At 45.1% G+C, this 27,472-nt stretch overlaps 1 protein-coding gene across 1 annotated transcript; it reads right to left on the bottom strand.

Moving 5' to 3' along the window:
* Positions 1–1,141: 1,141 nt before the first annotated feature.
* On the bottom strand, positions 1,142–25,292 carry Znf541 (zinc finger protein 541). The gene is made up of 15 exons (XM_015497102.2): positions 24,898–25,292; positions 19,718–19,961; positions 16,250–18,101; positions 14,344–14,402; positions 13,914–14,073; positions 13,465–13,638; positions 12,141–12,462; positions 7,402–7,465; positions 6,737–6,879; positions 6,272–6,375; positions 5,145–5,220; positions 4,546–4,634; positions 2,304–2,444; positions 1,944–2,125; positions 1,142–1,844 (listed from the first exon to the last, which is right to left on the bottom strand). Exons 1-15 carry the CDS (start codon positions 25,202–25,204, stop codon positions 1,673–1,675), a joined length of 4,089 nt encoding a protein of 1,362 aa, XP_015352588.1. The 5' UTR covers positions 25,205–25,292; the 3' UTR covers positions 1,142–1,672.
* Positions 25,293–27,472: the final 2,180 nt, after the last annotated feature.

Raw genomic sequence — 27,472 nt, 5'->3', positions numbered from 1 at the left:
AATCACCACACAAAAACAACTTCGTTGTTGGTGTTCTTTTTTCTATTTTTTGTTTCTGGGATTGTACCGGGATGCTTTACCATTGAGCTACACCCCAGTTACTTATTTTTTGAGACAGGGTCCCTCTAAGTTACTCAAACTGGCCTCAAATTTGCAATCCTTTGGTGTCAGCCTCCCAGGTCACTGGTATTACAATGTGCCACCATGCTCAGCTATGCAGTTGTTTGTAGTGGCACCTGAGATGCCATTTCCTGGCCTAACACCCTCTGCTAGTTTCCCATGGCAGAGTCTATGCTTGGTCTCCCGTCTATGCTATGGCCTGGGATCCAGATCTCAACCTCCCCATGTGCCTACTTAACATCTGCCGTGTCCTCTGCACCATCATTTTCTTCATGTTATTTTGTAGCTGACACAGTGGTCTGCTCTACCCAGTGGCCACTTGTTTTGTCTTCTTTTCTTGGCTAACAGGATTCAAGTTTTGTTCAGGTGGCAACAAGCTTCAGGGAACAGAGTTTTACCCTGTCCTGGAGATAGCTCTTGAATGTTCAAGACGACTGTGGTCATTTTCCTTCCCTCTGTCAGGGACCAGTTTAGAACTCAGCACAGGCCACAGTCCTGGCCAATGAGGTGTAAGGGGTAGTCTGCTGGAAAGCACTGCAGGTTTCCCTTGGGAAACACAGGAAAAGAGGCCCTGCTCTTTCCTGCCCCTGTGGCCTCTGCTACAGGTAAGGTACTGCCACCACCTGCCGCCAGGGGTCCTTCATTTCACAGCTGAGCCACTAGAGCCACCAGTGTCCTGATGCTTAAATCATTCTGTTACTACGGACAAAGCATATCCCCTCTCTGTCTTATCTAAAATCACCTTGTTTGCTTATTTATTGCTTCTACCTTCCTGCTCCTAAAATGGAATCTCCCTGAAGAAAAGGGCTTTGTCACTCTTGTTCACCACATCCCCATTCAAGGACTGGGAACTGTCTGGCATGTCCTACTGCAAAGTCTTAATAAATGCATACTGGACTGACACACAGATGGACACGTCCAACTTCACCAGGCCCTCCCGGAAGGTGCCAGCAGCCTCGCCCACCTCTCCGCCCTAACAGGTGGCTGTGGCCCAGAAGCCTCTGTGGGATCCATGGCTGGAAGTCAGAAGACAGCTGCTCAAGAACCCAATTTAATAAGATTTACAAGTAGACACGTACAAAAACACACTAAACAATGTACAAGTCATCACGAGACAAGGGACTCTGGAATGCAGAAAGGCCCTGCTCCGGAGGGGGACCCAAAACGTTGGAGATCTTAAGGTGTTTCCCCACCTTGGCCTTATCTAAGCATATAACAAACCCCAACACTGAGGCTAAGATTTAAGAGCTATCCAGATCTGACCTTTTGCGCCTATAAGCCTCCCTGCTCTCTAGGCAACCTGGGACTGAAAGAAGGGGAGATGATCAACCTAAAGAGAACAGAGCCCCTGTCCCGTCGACGAGACTTCAGAGCTGTCCAATCGTGGCTTCTCTGCCTGTTTATGGTCAGATGCCCACCAAGTTTGCTAGCGAAGCTGGCCAATGGGAGGCAGCAGGGTGGGAGGAGGCAGAGGGGTGCCCCAAACACCCCAGAGAGGCCAGGAAGGTGAACAGGGCTGAAGACCCCATGCAGACTAGCTGCCAGCAGGAAGTCACCACTGCAGGGGGCCAATGTCTGTCCCCAGCTCCTCCTCCTCTTCCTCTTCTTCCTCCTTTAGTGGGAATGGCTTCACAGGCCACTTCACTCTGACAACAGGCTCCACATGCTCCTGAAGGCGGTGCCGCTTCATGTGGGCATTCCGACTCTTGATCTTGTCGAACACCCTGAGGAGTTACCAGAGGACAAGGAGTCAGAGGAGGGAGGGAGGCTGGTGACTCAAGGAAGGGACCATCTGTGAGCATCTCCAGGAAAAGGCCAGGTACCTCTCACACTCTCTGCATGGAAAAACGCCCTGATTCTCCACGCTCCCTGGTGGCTCGGGGGTCCGTTTGGGGCCTGCACTTGGGCTGGAATTGAGGATGGACTCCCTCCTGTAGCTCTTGGTCTTTATCTTTAACTCAGGAGTTGGTCGGTGGCTGGGTCTCTCCCGAGGGCTGCAAGTGACCTGCAAAGGGGTTAAAAACAATGTAAGGCACTAACCTTGTCCCCCTGTAAGGGAGACACAGATTGGCAGGCAAACATGTTCTCTGCAGGGAGATACCTCCCTAGGAGTCCCTCCCCCAGGCTCAGGCTGCAAAGGGAGTACGCCTGCAAACCAGACCTCTCCCTCCTGGGTCCTCTACCTTTTCTTCTGTCCTTTCTACCTCTTCCAGCTCTCTCTTGACCCTCTTTTCTAGCCCTGAGGCTCGGCCGCAGTCAAACTTGATCATTTTTTTCCATATGTAATAATATTCAACACACTGTGCTACAGTCTTTGTCTGGACCTAGTGGAACAGAACAGAAATGGGCCGTGGGCAGCACCCCACAGACCAGGCATGATCCTGCCCTGTCAGCTGGCACTGGCAGACACTTTCCACACCAGCTCTCCCCCTTGGTTTGACGTGCCCCTTCACTGCAAGGTAGAGGGCCACAGCACCCTCCCAGGGTGATGAAGCAGTCCAAGGTGAAGCCACATAATAGTTACCAACATCTAAGTCTGGCACACATGAATCAGCAATGCCAGCCCAGGAATCCCTCCCTGTAGGAGGCAGCCCACAAAGACCCCCAAGTGAGGACACTCACTGTGATGTCATGCCCACAGTCATGTGTTCACCACTGGCACCAGTTTCAACCAATGCCCTGGTTCTGTGGAATACCACACAGACATTCTGGCAAGATACAGCCTTGGAAACCTCGTCATAAATGTGGTCCACAGAACAGGAGGTCCAAGTCTTCAGTTCATAGCTTGAGTGGAGGACATTCAATTAATATCATCACTTGATCCTCCCTCTATTAAAAGAGATTCCATTAAAAATAACTCTGATGTGGAAAAAATTTTTTAAAAACTGGGGCTGGGTTGTGGCCCAATGGTAGAGCGCTTGCCTCGCACATGTGAGGCACTGGGTTTGATCCTCAGCACCATATAAGAATAAATTAAGATATTGTGTCCATTTACAACTAAAAAATATTTAAAAACAATTTTAAAAATTTGTAAAAGCAGAATGGAGAACTGGATGTATTTCAGTGACATAGTGTTGCTTAGCATGTGTGAGGCCCTGGGTTCAGTCCCTAGTACAAAAAAGAAAAAGAAAGAAAAATGTAATTGCTCTAGAAAGAGAATTGTCTCATGAAATTGAACTGGCTAGTGAGATCACTGCAGAAAATACTTTCTCCATGAGAATTTGTTTCAACTTTGTGTGTGTTCACAAAAGAGGAGTCAAACAGTATATCCTCTGCCTAAGAAACATCACCAAGTTACAAAAACAGAAGTTGGACTTCTGCTTCTGAACAAGATGGAAAAACAGGAACCAGATTTACCCTCCCACCCAAAACAATGAAACCAGTGAAAATATACAAGACTATGTTGACCTGGTACTAGTCAACAAAGATCAGCTCAGGGCTGGGACTGGGGCTCAGTGGCAGAGCGCTCACCTAGCACATGTGAGGCACTGGGTTTGATCCTCAGCACCACATAAAAATAACTAAAGATATTATATCCACCTAAAACTAAAAAATAAATATTTTTTTTTAAAAAAGGTCAATGAGTTCTGAGAGTAAACTTGTACATGAATATTCACCACAGGTTTTTGTACCCTAAACCCAGGAACACTTAACCACTGAGCCACATCCCAGCCCTTTTTGTATTTTATTTTGAGACAGGGTCTCGCTAAGTTGCTGAGAACCTCACTAAGTTGCTGAGGCTGGCTTTGAACATGTGATCCTCCTGCCTCAGCCTCCCAAGCTGCTGGAATTACAGGTGTGTGTCACCTCACGTAGCTTCAACTGCTTTATTTATAACTGCCCCAAACGGGAAACCACACAAATGTCTTATACAATGGAATACTATTCAGAAATAAAGAGGGGTAAACTATTAATATATGCAACAAAGAAGAAACTCAAAAAAATTATGCTGAATATAAGAAGCTAGACAAAGCCGAGCACATACTAAATGAGTATTCCACTAATATAAAACTCTAGAAAGTGCAAGCATATTTATAGTAATAGAAAGCAGAGCAGGGGCTATAAAAGGCAGCAAGTGGCATGGGGGGTGGACTGCCAGGGAGAGGAGGAAACTCTTGGGGGTCATGGATATGTTCATTATCTTGATTATGGTGATAGTTTCACGGGCATATAAATATGTCAAAACTTACAAATCTTGTACTTGAGTATGTGCAGCTAATAACCTTATCAATCAGAAGTGGGGCAGTGGTCAGGGGCGTGGAGATTTGTTTTAAGGACAGAACAGATTTCTGTACTGCTTGGCTTTCTGAGATGACAACCTTTTACAGTCTGAGAGCAGCGTCACCAAGGCAGCTGAGGGGCACGGCCCTAGCTTGCTGTGGCTGCATGCGTAGGCCTGGTCTGCCCAGCCCTCACTTGCCTTACCATCTTATGTATCAGGTTAAAGTCCTTCTTGTGGGCACAGAATGCCTTCTTAAAGAGCCTCTTCTCCATGGGGGTCCAGATGTCTGAACCTGTCATAGAAGACAACCAAGAGGGGAAGACATTTCTCCGTGTGACTCCATGGCTGAAATGCAGACCATACTTCTCCTTAAATCCATTACCATGTACCAATTATGTACCAGTCTCATATCATCTTCACAAAAACCATACAAGGTGGTTCCATTACTCTCCCTGGTTTACAGATGTGGCAATGAGGCTTCAGAGGTTTGCCAAAAGCATGTGGCGACCAAGGCTGCCTGACACCAGGACTGTGTGTACTCAACCACTGAACCCAAGCTCATCTCCCTGCAGGAGCACCATCACCACCTCGGGTGGGCAGGGTCCTCAGGGAACCACTGGAAAGGATGAACAAGCAGAAAGGAGTGCTATCAAAGGCACTCCAGAAGGACAGGCCCTGACAGACAGGCAGGTGGAGGCCTGGGGAGAAGGCCAAGAGGCAGAGGCCGAGCTGCTCTCAGAGCTCACTTGCTGGCAGGGCTCTCAGCCAGGCCCCAGCATCCCAGCAGCCTTGCTCCAATCACCTGTGTAGCGATAGTCGGCCAGTGGGTGAGTCCGCGGCTTCTGTGGTCCTCTGAGTAGGAGAGTCTCCAGGGCAATCTGGAATGAGAGGAGGTGCAGGCCACACAGGACAGGGAGGTGAGGGACATATGGGAGGACCACTCCCATTCTTTCATTCATTTGAAAAACACAGCCAACCTTAAAGTCTCTCCCAATCCCAGGGCTACTCAAAGCAGTCAGTGCTTGGATTGGTGGAGAGTCTGTGGGCACATGATGACATCAATCTGAGTGTAGGTGGTGTCACTGTTTTTTTCATACCACTGTGGCTTCCACAGTGAAGGACACAGTGCAGACTTACTCCCATCAATGACTGGTGTTTGAAGGAGCACTACCCTGGCACACTGCCTCCATTGTACTTTCTCCTAGTACTTACTGTTAGCGAAATAAAATTTTAAAACGTATTTCCCATTTTGACTCTTAAAAGCCCATGAGGGCAAGGATTTTGTCTCAACCACCTGTGTAACACTAGTCAGGACCAGATCCATAGTTTTTGGGGTTCAGTGCAAAATAAAAGCAGGGACTTTTTTTCCAAAAGTGTGAAGAATTCCAAGGCAGTGACGACAATCGCAGAGCACCAAAACATGGACAGAGTCCAGGGCTGTACTGACCCCAAGCCCACAACACTGCAGGCACCCAGAGGATACTCAATGAGTATGTACGAATCACTCTGCTGAGGATCCATCAGGAGTCAGGCATGGCTCTCCGCTTGACAGAAAGCAAGATTGGGGCACACTGGTTGCCTGCATCTCCAACACAGGCAGTGCGACTCTTCTATTATGCTTTTAATTTATTCTCTAACCCTCAGGGTTGGGAGAGGGTGCATGGAATGAGGTGCTCATGTTGCATCAAAGGCTTTTATACACCACGCAAACGTAAGCTCAGTAAATAATTCAGATTAATACAGTTCACTGGGCTCTCCCTCCCCAGGGCCCTGATTTGTCTCAGAGAATAACTAACTGATGGATTGAGCCCATGGCTAAGCATTCTCCTGGGTCAGTTCACAGGACCACATAAGGTCCCTGCAGAGGATGGGCTGCAGCACGCTCTCAGCCTTGTTAGCTGTGAGCCCCCAGACCCCTGGCCCACTCACCTGAACGCTGCCCTGGGCTTCATGCAGGCAGTGCAGAGCAAGCTCCAGGTTGGTGCCCCCTCCTGGCATCACGCTGGAGCAGGCCACATTGCAGAGCTCAGTCACTGTGGTTCCAAGTGAGAAAGGAACGAGTACAGGAGAGAGGAGACAAGAGGGAGTCAGCAGGTGCCAGGGAGGACACCCTCCTGGACAGCGAGAGGGGCTCCCTGTCACCTTCCCTCCCTCACACATCTCCACCACGTACAGAATGAGAAAAGGGTGACAAGGGGGGAGGGCAGAAGCCCTGCCTGGAACTTTGTGTGACAGAAGTGGGAGAATGCTGCCTGAGAGAAGCAATATACGCTGAAGGCCAGTCCTCCCCTCCCTACCCCAGGGGACACACTTCCTGGTCAGGGAGAACTCAGGGGGAAACTCCTAGAGTTGGGGGGAAGGGCTTTGAGAATATGACCCCAAAGCATTAGCCACCTCTGTCCTGTGTCTCTGGATTTGTCATCACATCTCCCCATGGCTTCCAGACTAGAGAGGCTACATGCTCATCAACTCCAGCCAGCAACCTCTCCTGCAGCTCCGGGATCTCAGCCTGAAACCGGCTTCCTATGTTGATGTGTCTGAAACGAGGCCACATGTACAGATGCATGGACATAAAGGTGACTAAGACAGGAAATAGAATAGAAATGCTTTGGGTGCCCTCTCAGCCACAGCCTGCTCTATGGAAACCTGTTGCCATCTCTTGGACACGTGGCCTTTCATCACTGTGACAGACAAGTGCAGGCTCTCCAGGGATGCTGCCTCATTCCTCTGTGCTCCTTTATGGCCAGATTTCTGGTATGGGGTGCCTCTCTAGGACATGGAAGTTACTTGCTGATACCTGGCCACATTTGTCTAGCCATACCCCACAGATACTCTCCAGCCTGGCACTGGGCCATTAGCAATTCTGCCTGAACCCCAAGACATTTGCCTCTGTGTGCTCAACTGTATTGGGAGAACTGCTACATAATCTGGAGAAACCCCCACTTCTCAGGGAGTTAGACCTGACCTCTCTGTGAAGAAGGAGTTCTGCAAAAATGTGACGGGGATAAAAGTACCCTTGGTGGGAAGGACCCTTAGGTTCTAAGTGTGTTGTAACTCACGGTTCAATGCTGATCTTAGTATCATCCTTCACCACACAGATGCCAAAAGAGCCATCCACTTGATCTAGAAAACACATAGAAAAAAGCCTCAAGACGATTGACCAGATGTGACCCACAGGGCCCTTGACCAGCATTTGTGGATACAGATGAAAATGGGCCTTTAAAATCCCACAGGAGGGCTGTGGCTGTGGCTCAGTGGTAGAGCACTCGCCTAGCACATGTGAGGCACTGGGTTCGATCCCCAGTACCACATAAAAATAAATAAATAAAATGGAGGTATTGTGTCTATCTACAACTTAAAAAAAAAAAACTTAAAAAAAGAGATTCCACAGGAGTGGAAGGATTTTCAAAAAAGAGGAGGGAACTTAGCAAACAACAAACTAATAGAAAATCACAAAAGATACTAAGACAGTAAGTTAAAGTCTCTGGAAATTGTCCTAAGGACATATAGTGTCTACAGAAATACTCATGACTGACTAAATCTGGGGAAGAATGAAAGTATGTGGCATCTGAGCCACAACCAGCGCCACGCGTGAAGTGCTCCTCCAAGGGCTACACACCAGGCAGCTGTAGCCAAGATGGAGGCCACCTCTCTCCGCAGCTCCCACGTTTAAAAAAGTAGAAGAAGGTAGAATGACAATTTCTCACCAAAGAATACCACTGAGAGATTTTTTTTAATAATGTAAATGCTGGGGTTGAAAGGCACAATAGCCAAAATAGGCCTCAACAGGTCTGAAGTGGTTGAAGGATGTAATCAGCAAACTTGAACACAGATCCTCATGCAACTGAAGAACAGAGAAGAAACAACATGAAAAAGTGAAAAGAGCCTCAGAGAAATAAGAGACACAATTTAGTGCAGCAACCAGGTGTGACGAGAGTACCAGATGAAAAGAATAAAGGGACAGAAAAATATTTAAAGAAATAATGGCCAAAAACCTCCCAGTGTTGACGAAAAACAATATACATGTTGAAGAATCTCTATGAACTCAAAATAGATGAACAGAGAGGTCTACATTTAGGCAAAATGTTGCAAGTCAAGATAAAATATCGCAAGTGAAATGAGAAAAAAAAATCCCATGGCAATCAAAGGAACACTGGCAAGACCAACAACTGACTTATCACCAGAAACAAGGGTGGTGAGAAGGCAGTGGAAAAACATGCTCAATGTGCTAAAGATGATTGTCAACCAAGAGTCCTGTGTCCAGCAAGTTAACTTTTAAAAATGAAGGTAAAACAAAAACATTCCTAGATTTTAAAAATTAAGAAAATCTGTTGCTAGCAAACTTAGCTTAAAAGTTTACTGAGCGAAAGCAGCTAGACACAAAGAACCACATACTGCATGACTCCACCTCTATGAGCTATCCAGAATACCAGATTTATAGAGGCAGAAGGTAGATAAGTACTGGCCCAGGATAGGCAAGAGGCCAGGAAAGAAGTGACTGCTAAGAATGCAGTTTCTCTCTAGAAATGTGTGTCTGAAAACTGATTATGATAAATGTGTCTGAAAACTGATTATGGCGAGGTGGCACACCTCAGTATATATGCTAAGAACTACTGAAGTATGTGCTTTTTTTCAATAAAATATTTTTAATGCCTACATTTTTTTACATACATAAATTGCAAAACATTCACCTGTATATGCAAAAATATGTTCTCTTGCAGGTCAACAGCACCAGAAAACAAGCTAAGATATATAAAGGAATTTTTAAACTTGATTTGTCCATTAGGTAAAAGACCTGATGGATTTAACAACTTCAAAGAAATCTATATTCCACTCTTAAGCAAACACTAACTGAAGTATGTGCTTTAAAGGGATGAATCATATGTGAATTATATCTCACTAAAGTTATTGTTTTAAAAAATAAATACTAAAGACAAATCTTCAGGCTGAAAGCAGGTGACATCAGAAAGTAATTGGAATCCACACCAAAAAAAGGGGGCTGGAAAAGGCAATCATGTAGGAAATTACAAAGGTAGTATAACTTCATTTTTTAAAATTAACTTAAAGATCAACTACATAAAAAATTCATATGAGGGCTGGGGTTGTGGCTCAGTGGTGGAGCACTTGCCTAGCATGCATGAGGCACTGGGTTTGATCCCCAGCACCACATAAAAAAACTAAATAAACAAAATTGTCCATCTACAACTAAAAATATTTTTTAAAAATACATATGATAATAGCTGGGCACAGTGGCACATCCCTGTAATTCCAGTTACTCCAGGAGAACTGAGGCAGGAGGACCATAAGTTTGAGGTCAGCTTAGGCAATTTACTGAGACCCTGTCTCAAAATATAATATTTTTAAAAAGGTCTGGGATGTGGCTCACTGGTAGAGTGCTTGCCTAGCATGTGTGAACCCTGGGTTCAATCCACAGTATTGAAAAAAAAAAAGGTATTATGGACCTAATAATAACATCTAGACATGTTAATCTATGTTGCAATAACAGCACAAAGGAGCAGAACTGTAGTGGAGTAAAGAAATAGCACCTGCTCTCTGTGTGGTAGAGCACTTGCTAAGCACACATGAAGCCCTGGGTTCAATACTCAGCACCTCATAAATAAATAGATGGATAGATAAATAAAATAGAGACTCTGGGTTCAATCCCCAGTATTGCAGAAAAAATATATAAACGAACATATATACACCTCTAAAGAGAGCCCCAAAGTACAGGAAGCAAAAACTGACAGTATCAAAGGATTTAATAAAGAGTTCAGCAGGGCACAGTGCCACATGCCTGTAATCCCAGTGACTCAGGGGTGAGGCAGGAGGATTGCATTTTTTAAAATTAACTTAAAGATCAACTACATAAAATTCAAACCAGCCTCAGCAACTTTTCTAAACCTTCAGTGACTTAGTGATACTCTGTTTCAAAATAAAAAATAAAAAAAAGGGCTAGTGATGTAGCTTAGTGATGTAACTTGGTGGTAAAGCACCCCTGGGTTCAATTCCCAAAACAAAAATAAGAAAAAACAAAAATGTAGAACTCAAGAGTTGTTGATGCAGCACAGTACCTTACTTGCTTAGCATATGTAAGGTACCTGAGCTCAATTCTCTATTGAAAAAAAAAAAGCTGTAGATTTCAATACTTTTGATAATGGACAGGATAACTAGGGAGAAGATTAACAGGAAATACGAGACCCTAGACCAACATAAACCCTAGACCAAGCATTCCATTGACATCTTCTCAAATGTACATGGAACATTCTTCTCCAGGATAGTGCACATCCCAGCCCATAAAATACGCATCAATACATTTGAATTCATACCAAGTATCTGTTATGACGACAACAGAATTAATTTAGAAATCATAGAAAAAGGTAATTTAGAAAATCCAGAAATATAGAAATATTCACAAATAGAAATTTAATAGCATACTCTAATAATCAATGCACCAAAGAAATCTCAAGATAAATTAGAAAATATTGGGCTGGGGTTGTGGCTCAGCATAGAGTGCTCACCTAGCACGTGCGAGGCCCTGGGTTTGATCCTCAGAACCACATAAAAATAAATAAATAAAGATATTGAGTCCAACTACAGCTAAAAATTAAATATTTTTAAAAAATTAGAAAATATTGACAGGAAAGAAAACAAATATACAACATTTTAAAACTTAAAGAAATGTGGCTAAAAGCAGTGTGGAAAGGGAAATTTATGCTATGTCTATATTTTTAAAAAGGAAAATGTCAAATTACTAATCTAAAAAAAGGCTTGGGATATACCTTACTGGTGAAGCGCTCCTGCATCCAATCCAAAAAATCCCCCAAAACCCCATAACAATGAGATACCACTTTATGCCCACTAGGATGGTTACAATTAAAAAAAAAAAAAATCAGGCCAACCTGGGTACAGTGACACACACTTTCTTGGGAGGTTGAGACAGGAGAATTGCAAGTTCAAGACAGGAGGATTGCAAGTTCAGCAAATTAGGAAGTCCCTGTCTCAAAAAATAAAATAAAAAAGGGCTGTAGATGTAGCTCAGCGGTAGAGTCCTTAACAAGTGTTTGTAAGGAAGTGGAGATATCAGAACTCATACACTGCTGGTGGGAATCCAAAGTGGTGCAAACATTTCAGAAAATAGTCTCGTAGTTCCTTAAACAGTTAAATAGCTACCATGTGATCCAGCATTGTACTCTAGGTATCTACCCAAGAAAAACAGAAACATTCATACACACAAAAGGTTGTACACAAAGTTCATAGCAGCATTATTCACAATAGCCAAAAAGTAAAAACAAGTCAAAAGCCAATCAACAGATGGATAAGCAAAATGTGGTCCATTCATTCAATATTCTATCGATCAACCATAAAAAGGAATGAAGCACTAACAACATGGATGAACCCTAGAAGCATCATACTAAGTAAAATAAACTAGACACAAGGGTCACATGACATCTGAATACTTGTATATGAAATATCCACAACAGGTAAATCCATAGAGACAGGAAAGAGATGAGTGATTACCCAGGACTAGGGGAAGGGCATGGGCTTACCAGGGTGTGAGCTGGGAAGGGGATATGACTGCTAGTGGGCACAGGCTTCTTCTGTGGATAATTAAAATGCCCTAATGTGAAACTGTATAATGGGTGCACAACCTTGTGACTGCCCTCAGAAACACTGCATGTTTGAAATGGGTGATCTGAATGGTACATGAATTATATCTCAATAAAACTATTTAACAAAAGACAAAGGCAAGCAGGCAGAAAGGTGGTGCCCTGCAAGCGGGGACTCTGGCCTCACTCACCAAGCACAGAGCTGATGAGCTGGTGGGGACCAGCCTGTGACGTGGAACAGAGAGTGTTGAAGTAAAGTCCCGAGCCCTCCCGGATGGGGCTGAGCATTGGAGGCGGTGTGTAGGGGGAGCACTGGAATAAGCCCTTCAGGAGGTGGTCCACCAGGAACACAGGAGACCGCAGACAGCTCTGGTGGCATCCTCCAGGGCCCAGCTCCCCAAACGCAGAGGGTGGAGGAGGGATGAACAATGCCTTGGGCTGGGGGCGCTTCTTCTGCTTTCTATGTTGGCTGCTCTCCTTACTGTCTCTCTCTTCCCCATCTTTCTCTTGTCCCTGGAGAAGAGAATTCAGAACCACGAGAGGTCACTTGAGGCCACCTGTTGGAATATTCAGGGTGACACAAGAGTGGGAAAGGGAACTGTCCATGGAGACAGAGGGCAATAGAACTCCCATGCTCAGAACAGCCACACCCAACCCTACAGCACTGGAAGCTGAAGCACTGCCCAGACATGCCTGAGCCAGAGCCGAGAGGCCAGGCCTGGTGACACCCCAAGGCTGCAGCTTCACATACCCATTTAGAGAGTGTCAATGGTTCAAATGCCTAGCACTTGAGAGAACGGAGGCCAGGGGCTAGGCATGTAGCTCAAGGTTAAGAGCGCTTGCCTAGCATGGGTAAGACCTTGGGTTCCATCCCCAGTACCACAAAAAAATAAAATAAAAAAGTGGCCAGAGATGCAATGATGGTGTGACAAAAATGAAAAATTATTCCACTCAAATAACAGCAGGTCCTATGACACCAACAATGGGATTGTCATTGATTAAAGGGACCTTGAGTCCAGTCACCCTATCCCTGAGTCCCACTTGAGCTTCTCTAGGTGCAGGCCTACAGTACAGGCTCAAGACCACTGCTCCAACTCACAGTACTCACCCTCACCTTCGGGAAATGCCCTCTTCCCTGCCAGCCCCACTCCTCCGCCTCCTCCAGGTCCTAGCTCCAACGTCTCTCTTCCAGGAAATCTTCCCTGATCTCCCCAGGCTGGGTTAGGGGCCTCCTCTTAGTCCCCCAGCCCTGCAAACTCTGGGATGCCTATTCCTGTCTGGACTGGGAGCCCCATGAGACAGGGCCTATGCTGTTGTGGTCACTGCTGGGTACCCAGAACTGCCCAGCACTGGGACTGACAGAGGGGCTCAGTGAATGCTCAATGACTGAATGAATGTGCAAACCAAGTAATTCTAGAGTCAGGACTCCTTGGAGCATTTGTTTTGTGTTTTTCCCACAGCTCCCACCAACAGGTGGGAAAAGCAGTGGGAAGAAGCAGACAGATAAGCACCCACCTTGGCCATGCTCCCCAGGGGGCAGGGTGCTGGAGCCACAGGGACCGACACGGGGATCACCAAAGGGGCTGTGGCCATGTGGTCCAAGGGCTTCTTGGCTCCTGGGGAACTCTGCCCGTTCCTGTCTGGCCTCAGCGCCTGTCTTGGAGGCTTGCAAAACTCTGTGCCAAACACCTGAACATGGAGAGATGATGGCTCTTTAAGAGAAAGAGCAAGCAGGAGACTGAGAGCTGCTCCTGAGGACAGCTAGAAAGCTGCCGCAGAATTCCAGGCAGTGAGGCTAGGGGTAAGGACCAGGCTGAGGAGACGTGCTGTCCTATTGTGACAGTGTGTCCAGAATGGCTGGACCTGACCCACATTTCCCAGGGGCAGCCTTCAACCTGAGAAAAACACACCCCGAAGCCTGTCAGACCCTGAAATCACGGGTGCCGCTGATCATGCCTCTTCACCTGCGGCTCCTGCTTCCCCCGAGGTAAAGGCCACTGATCACTGTGGAAACACATGGGGCTGCTCAGCCCTTTCTCGGTATAAAACTTCTGGCTGCAGTTCTTGCAGATGTAAGTACTCCTTGGCTCTGTCCAGTCTGTGGGACCTCCATTTTGCTGGTTACTGTGGGTAGACAAGGCAGGAGGGAAGAACAGGGGAATGGGACTCCATTCTTGGTCACAGATTTTTTTGTTTGTTTTGTTTTGTTTTTAACTAATCCACTGACAACACTCGATAAACCCTAAAAAGGAGGTGATATTCATGTTCTCCATGGGCTGAAGCATCCTTCTCAGGACAAAGGCATCCAGCTCATTCACCAGAGCCAGTACAGAAAACCACGGGGGACTCCCCCCAGGGGCAGCGCCAGGCAGGGCTGGAGGCTTGGCAACTTACCATCCACCTGCTGTGCTCTCTTCCTTCATGGGCTGGGGGAGCCTATAGATGTTTCCACCCTGAGAATGAAAATGCATATGAGCCAACACAGCAGAGATAAGCAGGAATAGAAGAGTGGAAACTGTGAGACCCTCAGAGGACAATGCTGGTGTGAGTCTCTGAGACACTGGATTAACCAATGGTTTTAGGTATGATTCCAAAGTAAAACAAAAGACCAAACAGACAAACTGGACTTCACTAAAACTGAAAACTTCTGTCCTTCAAACAATGTCACAAATAAAAAAAAAAAAGTTAATTTGCAAAACGGGGGCAAATATTTGCAACTCATAATCTGATAAAGGGCTTATATCCAGAATACATAAATAACTCTTAGGATTTAATAATAAAATAGTAATTCAATTTTGAATGAGCAAATAATCTGAGTAGATATTTCTTCTAAGAATATATACAAGCAGCCAATAAGCACGTGGAAGAATACTCAACATCATTAGCCATCGGGGAAATGCAAATCAAAACCATAAGATACCACTTCACACTCACAACGATGGTGATGATCATCATCATAAAGGACAAAAGCAAGTGTTGGTGAGCACATGGAAAAACTGCAATTCTCATGGACTGCAAGGAAGAAGGGGGCGTAAAATGTATAGCTGCTTTGGAAAACAGTCAAATATTAAACATGGACTTGCCATGTGACCTGGCAATTCCACCAGTAGGTGTTTACCCAAGAGAAATGATAACATGTATCCACACACAAAATTTTACATAGCAGCTTATTCACAAAAGTCAAAAAGTGCAAACAACCTACTGAGGAATAACTAAATAAAATCTAGTCAGTCTAGATAATGGGATATTGCTTAGTCATAAAAAGGAATGAAGCACTACAACATGCTACAACATGGATGAGCCTTGAAAACACGACTGAACAGCCTTGAAACACAAAGAAGACAGTTACAAAGGGCCACACATTCAGTGCATGAGTCCACTTATAGGAAATATCCAGAATATGTAAGTCCATAGAGACAGAAAGTAGATTTGTGGTTGTCGGGGCCTGGAAAGATGAGGGGTGATGATTAAGGACTGCAGGATTTCTTTTGGGGGGGGTCATGATTTATTTTCAGGCAAATAGTGGTGATGGTTGCATAACCTTACAAATGTACTAATAACTACAAAATCGCATGCTTTAAAATGGAAATTGTACGGTAGTTGGATAAATAAAGATGTAAAAAACAAGGGGCAGCTGTAGGATGATGGGATGGATGCTGGTGTCACTAAGAGAAGTGGCTGAGTGCCTCAGAGCAGGATCTCCTTGTTGCCATGCACAGAGGAGCTAGGCTTATGCTCATCACCATGGGGGACACAAGAGGTTTTGCTTGTATTTGATGGAACCATGATTCACAGTCAGAAAATATACATCCATTCCAGAATAATTTTTGTGGTTTTCTTTTGGGGGGGTTTTGCTTTATTTTATTTTATTGGTGCTGGGGATGGACCTAGGGCCTCAGCATGTTGGGCAAGGGTTCCAGCACCGAGCCACCCTAGCATTCCATGCGAAGTATTTAAGGCAGGGGGTCTCTACCTTTATCTCTCTGAAGAATTTAAGGAGGCAAATCCAAAAGAAAATGAGAGGCAGAAGAAAGGAAGCAAAAAAGGCTTAGTGAAATCACAAAATGACAAAAAGGACCTTGGACAAACTCTGTACTGTCCTCGTCCTGGTCTTCTTTTGTGGGTGAGCACAATTTCTCTGAACCTTAACTTCCTCACATCTAAGAATTTACTGTAAAATCACATCTAAGGATTCACTGAAATGAAATAAAATGGCTGGAAACTAGCAAATGCTAAAGCACTCAACAAAACTCTGCCTGCACTGTGATCAACACCCCCACCCAAAAGAGGCATCGTGTACCTGGATTCTGTTGAATATTGTCAGCTTGGACTTTGCATCCCTGGTGGGATCCACAGGAGGCCCAGTTGATGAGAAGGAGGCCATGGCCACCTGGCTTGGGGAAGCTGCACAGCACACATCCATCTTCACCTTCTCCTTTCGGAAGCCTGAGAAGCGCTGGGCCCTGGGGTTGCCTGAGAAGAGCCTGTAGCCTCCGCCCCGGGAGCAGGCTGGGCCCTTCTCACCTCTCACAGTCCCTGAAGCCACACCATTCTCAGCAGGGGCCTGCTTCCCAGACAGCTGGACTCCAGACAGCTCCTCCCCACCTAAAGGGGTCTGCCGAGGGCCCGTGGTGGGAAAGATGTCCCCCAGGTCCAAGGTCCCTTTGGAAGATCGTAATTGCTTGGAAGAGATGTCTGGATTCCGGGAAGGATCCAGAGACTGTGCTGTGAGGGATGGTGGAGCTGAGACCATTTTTGGTCCTCCCTTTGTGTCTCGTCTTGTGCTGCCAGGGGAGGCCTCTCTGGGTACTGAGGGCATGGTTTTTCGCCTGCGGGCTGGGGATCCTTCTGGCTCCAGGTTTCCAAGGCCCACCTGGAGAGAGTCCACAGTAGGTGCTGGTAGCGGGGGCTGCTGTGGCCATGGCCCCTGCAGTGACTTCAGGGCAGCCTGCTTGCCCTCAGGCCCTGGGTGCTGGGAGGAGGCTGCTGCCACCTGGGCATGGGAGAAAATCCGCTGGGACTTGGTGATCATCTGGAACACCTGCATCTGCTCATGGCTCACCAGAGACTCCTGTGACTTCAGGAACAGCTGCCGGAAGAGTGGTGTGGCATCTGACGGGAGCCCACCTGGGTTCTGCACATCCTGGAGAGCAGGCTCCCCGGGGCTTTGCCATGAGAAGGACTCACAGTCAATCTTGCTCTTCTTCGAAGCCCAGTTGTCTTCTTCTCCACCTCCAAACCTGGGGTCACCTGGGGCCTCGCTGGGTGCCTTCAGGAGTGCAGAAGCAAAGGGTGGTGTGTCCTCTTGGCTGGTGCCCATGCTGGGGGCGGGTTCCACTGGGGTAGAGGTGCTACCAGGTCTGGGGCCAGACTCAGAGCCTTCTCGGGATGGTGCTGCAGGGGGCTTGTGGACCACAAACATATTGTTGTTTTTGCTCTTAGGGCAGCCAGGTAGGTTCCGGAGCCACTGGAAGTTGTGGCTTGATGACTGGGAACTGGCAGGGACAGGCTGGCCTCTGAAGAGAGGCAGGCAGGCAGGCAGGGAGCCGCCCTCAGGCCAGCCCTCCAGGGAAGATGGGAGCTGAAGCAGGGGTGACTCCAACTCCGGTGGATCAGGAGCACCATTTTCTGTAGTTCTTGAATGGATGGCTGTGAATATTTCAGGAGCTGACTCCTTTTGTGGGGGATGAGGCTCCTCAGGAACCTCGGTGCCCAGAGTCCCTGAGGCTGCTGAGGTGCTGGCTGGGGTACAGGAGGACCCGGATGAGGTGGGGCAGGGACAGGCCGAGTGCCTCCCTTCACCATCCAAAGGTCCCGCTGGGGCTGGGCCAGGAGAAGGGATTTTCTGGTGGACAATGCTGCTCACAATACAGCGTAGGAGGTCTCGGTTAGGCAAGACAGAGCCAGGGGATCTGGCTTCTGGAGGCCCCAGGGACCGCAGGCCACTGGGAGGAGGCTGGCTGGCCGTGTCATGGGCATGTGGGGAGTCCCCATAGGCTTCCTCTTCTGGGGGGGCCTCCTTCAGGATGCACAGGCCATGCTGGACCTCATAGTGTCGACGCAGGGAGCGGTAGTCACAGTAGCTCTTGCTACAGCCCTGCTCGATGCACACAAAGGGCTTGGTCTTCTGATGGGTGAGCATGTGCCCAGTCCTGGAGTCAGACATAAAAAGGGAGGTCAGTGGGTGCCTGGGATCCAGCCTACCTCTGCAGGACCCCAGTGGCCCTGAGTGTCTTTGGTGCATCTGTACCACAACTCAGAAAAGGTATTTGGCACTTGAGGAAAGACCACAAAGCCTCCCTGCTCTGTCAAAGCAATCTGGAAAGGGCCCACCTCACCCTCACCTTTAAGGAAGTCCCTTATCTGAGAAAAAAAGTCCTTTGGAGCCAGATCAGACTTCCCCAAAGTGGGTTCTCAAGGAACATCAGTCCTTCAGAAATGACCCCTGAGGGCTTGGACACATTTGGCAATTTTGGGGTGGGGGAACAACTATTCATTCTTTGAAGGTTCATAGGCACAGGGCCAAATTTAAAGGGAGGCACTGTTTAACTTTCAGCATCTCTCATTTGCCCACAGAAACTTTGTTATTCAAATAGCCTGTTAACACTCCTGAGAAGCAGAATTCCACAGAATACTTTTGAGGAGATGCCAAGGGATTATCCTTACTGCAACAAAGGAGTCTGCTCCTTACCATAAGATTTTCTGTAGAGACAGATACTTAGAATACCCCACAGCAAAGAAATCAATTTGCAGATACCCAATCAATAAAAATTCTCTAGCGCAAACCAACCAAATGTGCCTATAATGTCTCCAAGTGTGAATGCATACAAATATGTATTATATTTACCTCATACCTACATCTCTATTAATATTTTACAAATACATGAGTAGATCACCCTCTGGGGTCCCGACAGTGCTGCTCTAGATAGCCCTAGTGCACATGACCACGGGGGATGTCCAGTGACTAAACTTCTCCCCAGAGGTTAGTTAGCCTTCTGAGGAAAGCAACCAGAGAAGTAATCAGAAAACCTAAGTTGTAGCCCTGTAACCAACTTGTGGTATGATCAGATTACTTCCATTCCCTTGGGTGGGGCTGGGCCAGAGGACAAAATGGAAGTTAGATTCACCGAAGCCCTCTGCACTGTAAAAATGCAATGTGTTGTCCTCTCCCACTTGCAATCCTCTTAGTTTGAAAGCACTCTCTTTTCCTTCCTTATAGGCAAGAAAAGTTTATTATTCCTAAAATGTTAAAAACAGTGAATTCTGCTTCTAACTCTTAAGTTGGGTTTTCTTTTTTAAAACATTTTTTTTTCAAATCAAGAGTTTTTAAAAGTAAGAAAAACAGAGGTTAATGCTCCTTTACCATCTTCAGAATTGAACACTGTCCTCAGACACCTACCAGGGAGTCGGGACATTTCTCTAATAAGTTAGCCAAACTCTTCCAAGACACAATTGCTTTGGGAGGGAGCATTTTTAAACCACTAGGGTCCCATCTACAACTCAAGGCAATGATTTCCTCACAGGTGTAATCTGGAGGCTTTGAAAAGCAACCTGTCTGGGGCAGAGCCAGGCCTGCCCTGGGACACTGGAAGTGTGAGGAGAACGAGTCCATGCCCACCACAGCACAGGTGATACACATCTGGAGAATCAGGAAGTGGGAAAACCCAATAGAGGACTGGTAGGTTGATCTGGGAGGGATGGAAAAAAGGCAGGAGCATGCCCACCCCCGCACCCCTGAACAGCATTTCCTGACCAGACTCCTACATACAGGTGGTCCTGACGCTTAAAGGCCTTGCTGCAGATTTTGCAAACGTGTTTCCTTTCCTGGCTGTGCGTCAGGTAGTGCTTGCTAAGAGAACTGGCGCTGCTGAACACCTTCCCACAGAGGCTGCAGTCCAGAAGCGGATTTTGAGGGGAACTGTGCTGTCGCTTTCCTTTCCTTGCACTCCCCGAGGTGGCCCTGCCTCCTTCGTCAGCCTCTCTGGGCACCTTAAGTGCGCCTAGCCCCAGGTCTAGACAGAGGGAGAAAGCACAGGTTATATACAGCTGGGGAAATCAGAGAGCACCACTAAAGCACTCTAACACTCAGCCCGTGCTGGCCTCGCAAGTCCCCTAAGATGCTCACTCCAACGTCATCAGCTTTGTGTGTGCAGAAAACAAGGCTCAGGAACAGGCGAGGGGAGCAGGGCCCCTGGTCAGGCCACACTTGCAGGACTTGCCCAGTTTTGGTGCACATGTGGAGGGACAGGGATAGTGACAGGATGAAACTCTCAGGGACAGTGTGACCAAGAAAGGCATGGCTTGAGGACTATACCATCACCTGGTATTCACAGAAGGGCAACCTAGAAACATGCAATCCAAAATCTTGGGAAAGTACAAAATTTTGCACTCAGCCAATTCTGCTTCTGGGTTTTTAATTTTCTCTTTGGAAGAACTGGGGATTGAACTCAAAGGTACTCTACCAGCGAACTACATCCCCAGCACTACGCCCCTTTTTTTTGGGGGGAGACAGGGTCTCACTAAGTTGCCGATGCTAGCTGGGAACTCCCACCTCAGCCTCCCAAATCACTGGAATTACAGGTGTGTGCCACCATGCACAGCTGGGTTTTTAACTTTAAACATAGCTTTCTGCAAAGATCTAGCTGTAAGGGAATTAACTGAACCACTGCTTTTCCTGGAAAACTGTTTTTTTTTTTTTTTTTTTTTTTTTTTAAAAAAAACCCAATAATTGACAAAAGGGCACATAGATGACTGTTTTATGGTTTTAATGCTGTGTGAAAAAAGCTTTTCCAATAAAACTTAGAAAAATCTGATGCAAGGCTGTTTGTGCTACACTACTAAAAAAAAGCAGCCTACTGCAAAACAAAATTGCCCTGGCTGTTAAAACAAAAATAAATTTGAAGAGAAATTGAGAGAATAGACTAACTGTTAGGATGGGTCAGGGTTTTTTGTTTGTTTGTTGTGGTGCTAGGGATTGAAACCAGGGCCTTGTGCATGCAGCGCACCCTACCAACTGACCCAGCTCAGGATGGGTCAGTTCTATTTCCTCTGTTTGTGTGTCTGGATTTCCCATGTTTTCTGTATCTTTGGAGTAAAATGAAAGAAGGTACTTTTATTAATCATGTCACCTAAAGAAAATCTGAAGGAACTGGGAATACTCAAGTAGGAGAGGTGTCAAGTATAGGAAGGGCCAGTATGTGGAGGAGGGAAGGAGGGAGCTTCTCTCTTGTTCTAAGGGACAGAACTAGGCTCAGTGAATGAAGATTAAAGGTAAGCTGATTATAGACCAGTACAAACAATGGGCCATGGATACAAGGACTGTCCAGCTCATTGCTTTGTTCCCAGATCCTGGAATTAGCATCCTAGCACTAGCAAACACTCAATAAATGTTAAATGAATAGATAATGGAAGATGTTTCTAACCATTAGATTGTCCTACAAAATGGATTACACCATCCTACAAGATGGAAAGTTTAGAAATATCCATTTATTTGGGAGGTTACAGAGACGAGATCCAAGAATCTAGCGACTGTAGCACAGTGATTGGGGAAGGAAGAGAGTTGCACTAAAGAATCCAAAATGCAGAATGTCTGAGGCTGGCAGACATGCAGAAAGGAAACTGGACTCTCGTTCCAGCTCTGCTTGTGGCCTTAGACCATTTGTCTCTTAATTTGCCTGGCCTTCATCTTCTTCATATGAGAAAATACTGTGTGAAGTCAGGCACAGTGGCACACACCTGTAATCCCTACAACTGGGGAGGCCAAGATAGAAGGGTTGCAAATTTGAGACCAGCTTTGGCAACTTAGCGAGACCCTATCTCAGAATACAATAAAGGCTGGGGATGTGGTTCAGTGGCTAAACACCCCTGAGTTCAATTGCCAGTACCAAGAACAAAGAAATAAAGAAAAAGAAACAAAATTGTATTCAGTTACCTTCATTTTCTGACATTAAATAAAAGAAATAAAGGAATACTGTGCTAAGTAGCTGAATAATTCCACCAGTTTAAATAAGGACAAATCAGACTCCCTTTGGATATAGTCTTCATTCAGCCTTGGTGAGTTAGTTTAAATGCTCCTTAAAGCAAATGTTAAACAAAAAAACAAAATGTTGTAAAAAATTGGAAGGATGTTGAAAATTAGGCAAACAGAGTCACTGGCCTGAGAAGCCACTTGAACTTTCTAGAAAGCAGTGTTATAAAGCTCAAAATCGTTCATATGCTCTATCTGAGAAAAATGTTCAAAGAACTAATCCAACAGAAAATCCAATATGTACAAAGTTGTTCAAAGACTTTAACAGTGTAACAAGAATGTGGTCTAATAATTCAATGGAATAGTTACAATAAGTTGTACTGTCTACCTTCACATATTAAAACAAATACACTTGAGTTTGTTTTTTTTAATCTATTAACAACTTTTTAAATAAATTTATTTACTAAAATTTTTATGTGGTGCTGAGGATCAAACCCTCACTTGTGCTAGGCCAAATACTCTACCACTGGGCTACAGCCCCAGCCCTTAAGTTTGTTTTAAAGCTTCAAACAAAACTACGTGTTTTTTCAGCACCGGGAATGGAAACCAGGGACTAAGCACTCTCCTACTGAGCTTAATCCTCTTCTCTCTAGGAACTTAATATTAACACTATAAAACTATGTATATAGGGTTGGGGTGTGGCTCAGTGGTAGAGTGCTGCCTAACACGTGTGAGGCCCTGGATTCCATCCCCAGTACTGCAAAAAACAGATAAACAACCACCACCACCACCACCACCACCACCAAAAACCCAAACCAAAAATCGATGTATGGCTGAGCAACTTCACCCATGCACTTAAAGGGTTATGTATGGAAGCCAGGGTGGAGACTTCTTGCTCACTTCTTTTCTTTGTTTTCTAAGTCTTCTCTAATAAATACATATTATTTTTCTAATTAAAATAATTATTGTATTCTGGTCTCAATTAATATATTCTGGTTAATCCCTAGGAGGCTGAGACAGGAGTTTAAGGCCAGCCTGGGCAACAAACAGTGAAATCCCATCTCAAAAAAGAAAAAGAGAGGCCCGTAACGGTGGTGCACACCTGTAATCCCAGTGGCTCAGGAAGCTGAGGCAGGAGGATCACAAGTTCAAAGTCAGCCTCCACACTCCAAGTGCTAAGCAACTCAGTGGGACCCTCTGTCTAAATAAAATACAAAAAAAGGGCTGGGGATGTGGTTTAGTGGGTAAAGTGCCCCTGCATTCAATCCCTGGTACCAAAAGAGAGTGCAAGAGAATGAGAAGAAATTAAAATAAGCCTATGCATTTATAGGGACCTGAATTTATGGGAGAGAATTATAAAGACTTGAAGTTTAATATTCAGTGGATTCCTTTTCTATAAAGTTAAAAAAAAGTTCACATGTAAAGCAAATTCAGGGAAGGTTGAATTAGATTAATCATTTATATAGAACTTGTGAATATCTGACGAACGTTAGTATGTCTTCCCAGCAAAATATACACATATGCTATGCTCCAGCATTTTCCATGTAATGTCCAGGTGACCCAGGCTGAGAATCCTAACCACTGGCTCCCGCCAGGCCCAGTGCCTGCAGTTCTGCAGCTGCCCTGTCCTGTATGATACCTCATGACTCTGTCACTGTGGCCACAAAGTGGCAAGGGTATCATCTGTCTACTACATCTTCTGTGGAGCCAGAGCCCTCAGCTTTCATTTCGCAAGAGCACTTCTTGAGCTATTTATCCCAGTTAAGATTAACATTTGCTTTGCAGGACATTTCAGATACACAAGGTGTAATTATAAATGTCCCAAAACTCTAGCTCAGTCAACTCATTTAAACAACTTACCCAGGAAACGATGAAGAGAGACAAAAACAAAAAAACAAATGAATTTATCTTGTAAGGGAAGCCTAAAGGCAAACCAAGTTATTTAATTATTTCATTAGCTCTCCTTTTGTTCCTCCATTACTGAAGAGAAAGGTTTAGAACTAAATCAAGGGTCTATTTACAATTAAATATCACTGTATTGGTGTGTACGTATACGTATGTACATGTGGACATGTGTATACACAGTTATGCATCTCCAGGCTTGGTGACACAGGAAGAGTCTCAGCTACTCAGGAGGCTGGGGCAGGAGTATTGCTTGAGTCTGGGAGTGTTGGGCAACACAGCAAGACTCTTTATCTTGGGGCTGGGGTTGTGGCTCAGTGGTAGAGCGCTAACCTAGCATGTGTGAGGCACTGGCTTCAATTCTCAGCACCACATAAAAAAATTTAAAAAAAAGATATTATGTCCATCTACAGCTAAAAGTAATTTTAAAAAGACTCCCTTAAAAAACAAAGTAAATGGGGGCTGGGGCTGGGGCTCAGCAGTAGAGTGCTCGCCTAGCACGTGCTATGTCTAACTACAACTAAAAAATATTTTTAAAAAACCAAAATAAATGAACAAACAAAAAAAACCCAATCTCTGTCTAGTGCTTTATGGTGAAAAAAGTGCTTTTTACAACTGTTTCTTCTTTTGCTTCTTACTGTTCTTATTCTGCACGGAAGCAGGGGGAATATTACTATCCCCCTATTTTATGGATGAAGTCAGTGAAGCCTAAGAAAGTTAGACAACCAAGAAGCAGAATTGAACAGGACCCAAGTTCAATCTGGAAAAATGAAAAGAGCCCTTGAGATATGGTAATGATAGGAAAGTTGTAAACCTTAAGGTCTTTCCACATACCAGCAAAAGATTAGGGTATCTCCAAACATCTGTGTTCTCAATATTATTCCCTTGGATTAGTGTTCTGTTTCCTTTACTAGGAAGTTGGTAACAAATCCAAAATAGGGGAAATAAAGAAACTTTTCCCTAAGTCACTTGTAAAGAGGAAATTTTTCTTGACCAATCCATGCCGATTCAATCCCTAGCTGGTTGCAGGAACTGTCAACTATTCCGCCAGGCCCTTCCGTCCAAGTGGACAGCCTCACCTTGTAAGGAAGTCTGAGATTCCGGATCTGCATATTCCTCCAGCAGCTTCACTGAATCACTGTCCTTCCCTGAGTACAGGGACAGGGCATCTAAGTTGTCCTCCAGTACCTCACTGGGCATGTCAGGTGCTGGGAGACTGGGGTCCAGGTCTAAACCACTCAGGCCAGCATAGAGCAGGTCTCGTGTGCTGGGACCCAGATCCCGGTTGAGGGTATCACTGCAGTTGAGCCCTTGGCTCTCTGAAAATGAAGACAGGTGCATTTCTGATGGAAGGGCACCCTCGTCCCCAAGGCTGTACTGGTCCATGGTTCTTCGCTCCCAGTTCTTGGCCAAGAATCACTCTCCAGAGGAGCAAGGCCGTGTAAAGAGAAAGGACAGAGCCCTTGATAGCAGCTAATTCCTGAAAATGAAGAAGGAGGAACCAAAATTAAGAGGTGGCAATACAGCATGGTGGGTAGAGCACAAACTTGGAATTTAAACAGGAACAGGCGAAACAAGTCTGATTTCAGTCACCTAACAGCCACCTGACCTTAGGCAAGTCACTGGAGCTCCAGGAGCTTCTGTTTCCTTGTGTAAATGAGGCAAAGAAAAGGATCATGAAAAGGTTTCTACCACAAGGTGAACTGAATGGACTTCTTCCTCCAGCTATAGGCACGTAGAAATGTGACAAAAGACAATTTTTAAGGCATAGCCAAGCTCAAAAGACAGTTAAGTAAAACCCCAATGCCAACAAGAAGAAAACTCGAAGCCAGAGGTTAGCCCAAGGAGAACTCAGACCCAGGTAGGAGGCCCGGAGCTGCACTGTCTACTATAACAGCCACTAATCCTATGAGGCCAGGAGGCACCTGAATGTGACTGGCCCAATGGAGACATGGTATGAGGGTAAAATACAACTTGAACTGGTAAGACTGAACACAAAAACAATGTAAATTGAGTAGGTTTTTATAGAGAATAAATGTTGAAATGACAATATTTTAGAGGCATGGGCTAAATATGTTACTAAATAAACTTTATCTGCTTCCTTTTGTAAAAAAATATTTTAGTTGCAAATGGACACAATACCTATACCTATCTATCTATCTATTTATTTTTACGTAGTGCTAAGGATCAAACCTATTGCCTCACACATGCTAGGCAAGCACTCTACCACTGAGCTACAACCCCAGCCCATTTCCTTTACTTTTTAATGTGCCTTATAGAATATTTTAAAATTATACATGACTCATATTTCTATTAAAGAATACTACCCTGGGAGCTGGAACTTGGGGTTATAATAGATATATGGGAAAAGAAAACTTTGAGCCTTCAGCTCACAGAAAATGAAGCCCTGGGATTCTTGAAGAGCCTATAGGAAAACTAAGTAAATGAAAAGCTCTACTCACAAGCCAGTAGATGCCCCCCAAGTACTAGAAAACTACAGAATAATGGGAGATGAAAAAACTGGGATAAGAAAAGAACATGTCGTTATAGGACAAGAACAAACATTTTTAAAAGAAACTTCTATAAATGAAAGACATTTAAATTAAAAACTCACTGGAAGTGTCAAACAACAGATTAAACCATGCTGATGAGAGAAACGATGAATAGGCAGGGCAATCTGAAAAAATCCTCCTAGAATTCAGTGCAGAAAAATGAAGAAACAAAAAATTGAGAAAATGTATGAAAGGAGAAGCAAACTCAAAAGTCTAACATAGACCTAATGGAGTCCCAAAGGGAAGAAAGAAAGTGAATGAAGGAGAAATTGAATCTTTCAAAAGACAGTAGTGGGAGAGTTTTTAGAACTGCAGAAACACACAAATCCAGACTTAAAGGTTCATGATAAGTAATGACCAAGTGTTTCAAGGTGATGGCAGGATAAACACAACTGGATCCACTCCATGATGTCACAGCAGCAGAACTGCAGAACACCAAAGACAAAGAGCAAGCCCTCAAGTCTACCACAAAAAAGAGACTGGCAGCCTCCAAATGGATGACAATCAGCTTGATGGCAAGCTTGTTAAAAGCAATGCAGCTAGGCAAGAAGATGCTCTCAACAAAGCAAGGCAACATGAGTCAGCACAGAGCTTGATACACAGGAAAGCCAGCACTCATCAGGGAGGGAGCATTACAGACATTCACAGACATGGCCTGAGGGTGCACTAATAGACCTAAGTGAAGGGTTTGAATTATTTGGAAAAAAAAAGAAAGAGGTGTAGCTCAGGGTAGAGGTAGAAAAAAGGTAGAGGTGTAGCTCAGGGGGTAGGCATGTGCTTAGCATGCACAAGACCCTAGGTTCCATCCCCAGTACCAAAAGAGAAAAAGACAAAGAATTGATAGAAAAAAGAGATGATTACCATCATACTTTAAGTTTGCACACTAAAAGAATCTGAGTGTAATTACTAAGAGGAAAGAAAAAACTACATGATATGTAAACTAGTAGAATTTTATCTAAATAGTTGGGGTGGGGAGCAAGATTTGTCTTAACATACTGAAGGAAAAATAAAAAGGGAGAAAAGACACAAACTAAAATTTAGCAATTAAGGAGGGGACATAAAAATGACCTTACAAAAATAAAAAGAATTATGAAATAATACT

The sequence above is a fragment of the Marmota marmota genome, unplaced genomic scaffold, assembly GCF_001458135.2.
Source record: "Marmota marmota marmota unplaced genomic scaffold, marMar, whole genome shotgun sequence".
Classification (NCBI taxonomy): Eukaryota; Metazoa; Chordata; class Mammalia; order Rodentia; family Sciuridae; genus Marmota; species Marmota marmota.
Note: the sequence above shows the minus strand (reverse complement) of the source record. Positions and strands in the feature narration are given on the sequence as shown.

Excerpts from the sequence above, each read along its gene's own strand:
- Znf541 (XM_015497102.2), bottom strand. The coding sequence starts at position 25,204 with ATGGACCAGTACAGCCTTGGGGACGAGGGTGCCCTTCCATCAGAAATG. Across the intron at positions 13,639-13,913 it reads GGGGGAAGCAGGAGCCGCAG|GTGTTTGGCACAGAGTTTTG; the intron begins GTGAAGAGGCAT and ends CTCCATGTTCAG. Across the intron at positions 12,463-13,464 it reads CCCTGGGGAGCATGGCCAAG|GGACAAGAGAAAGATGGGGA; the intron begins GTGGGTGCTTAT and ends TCTCTTCTCCAG.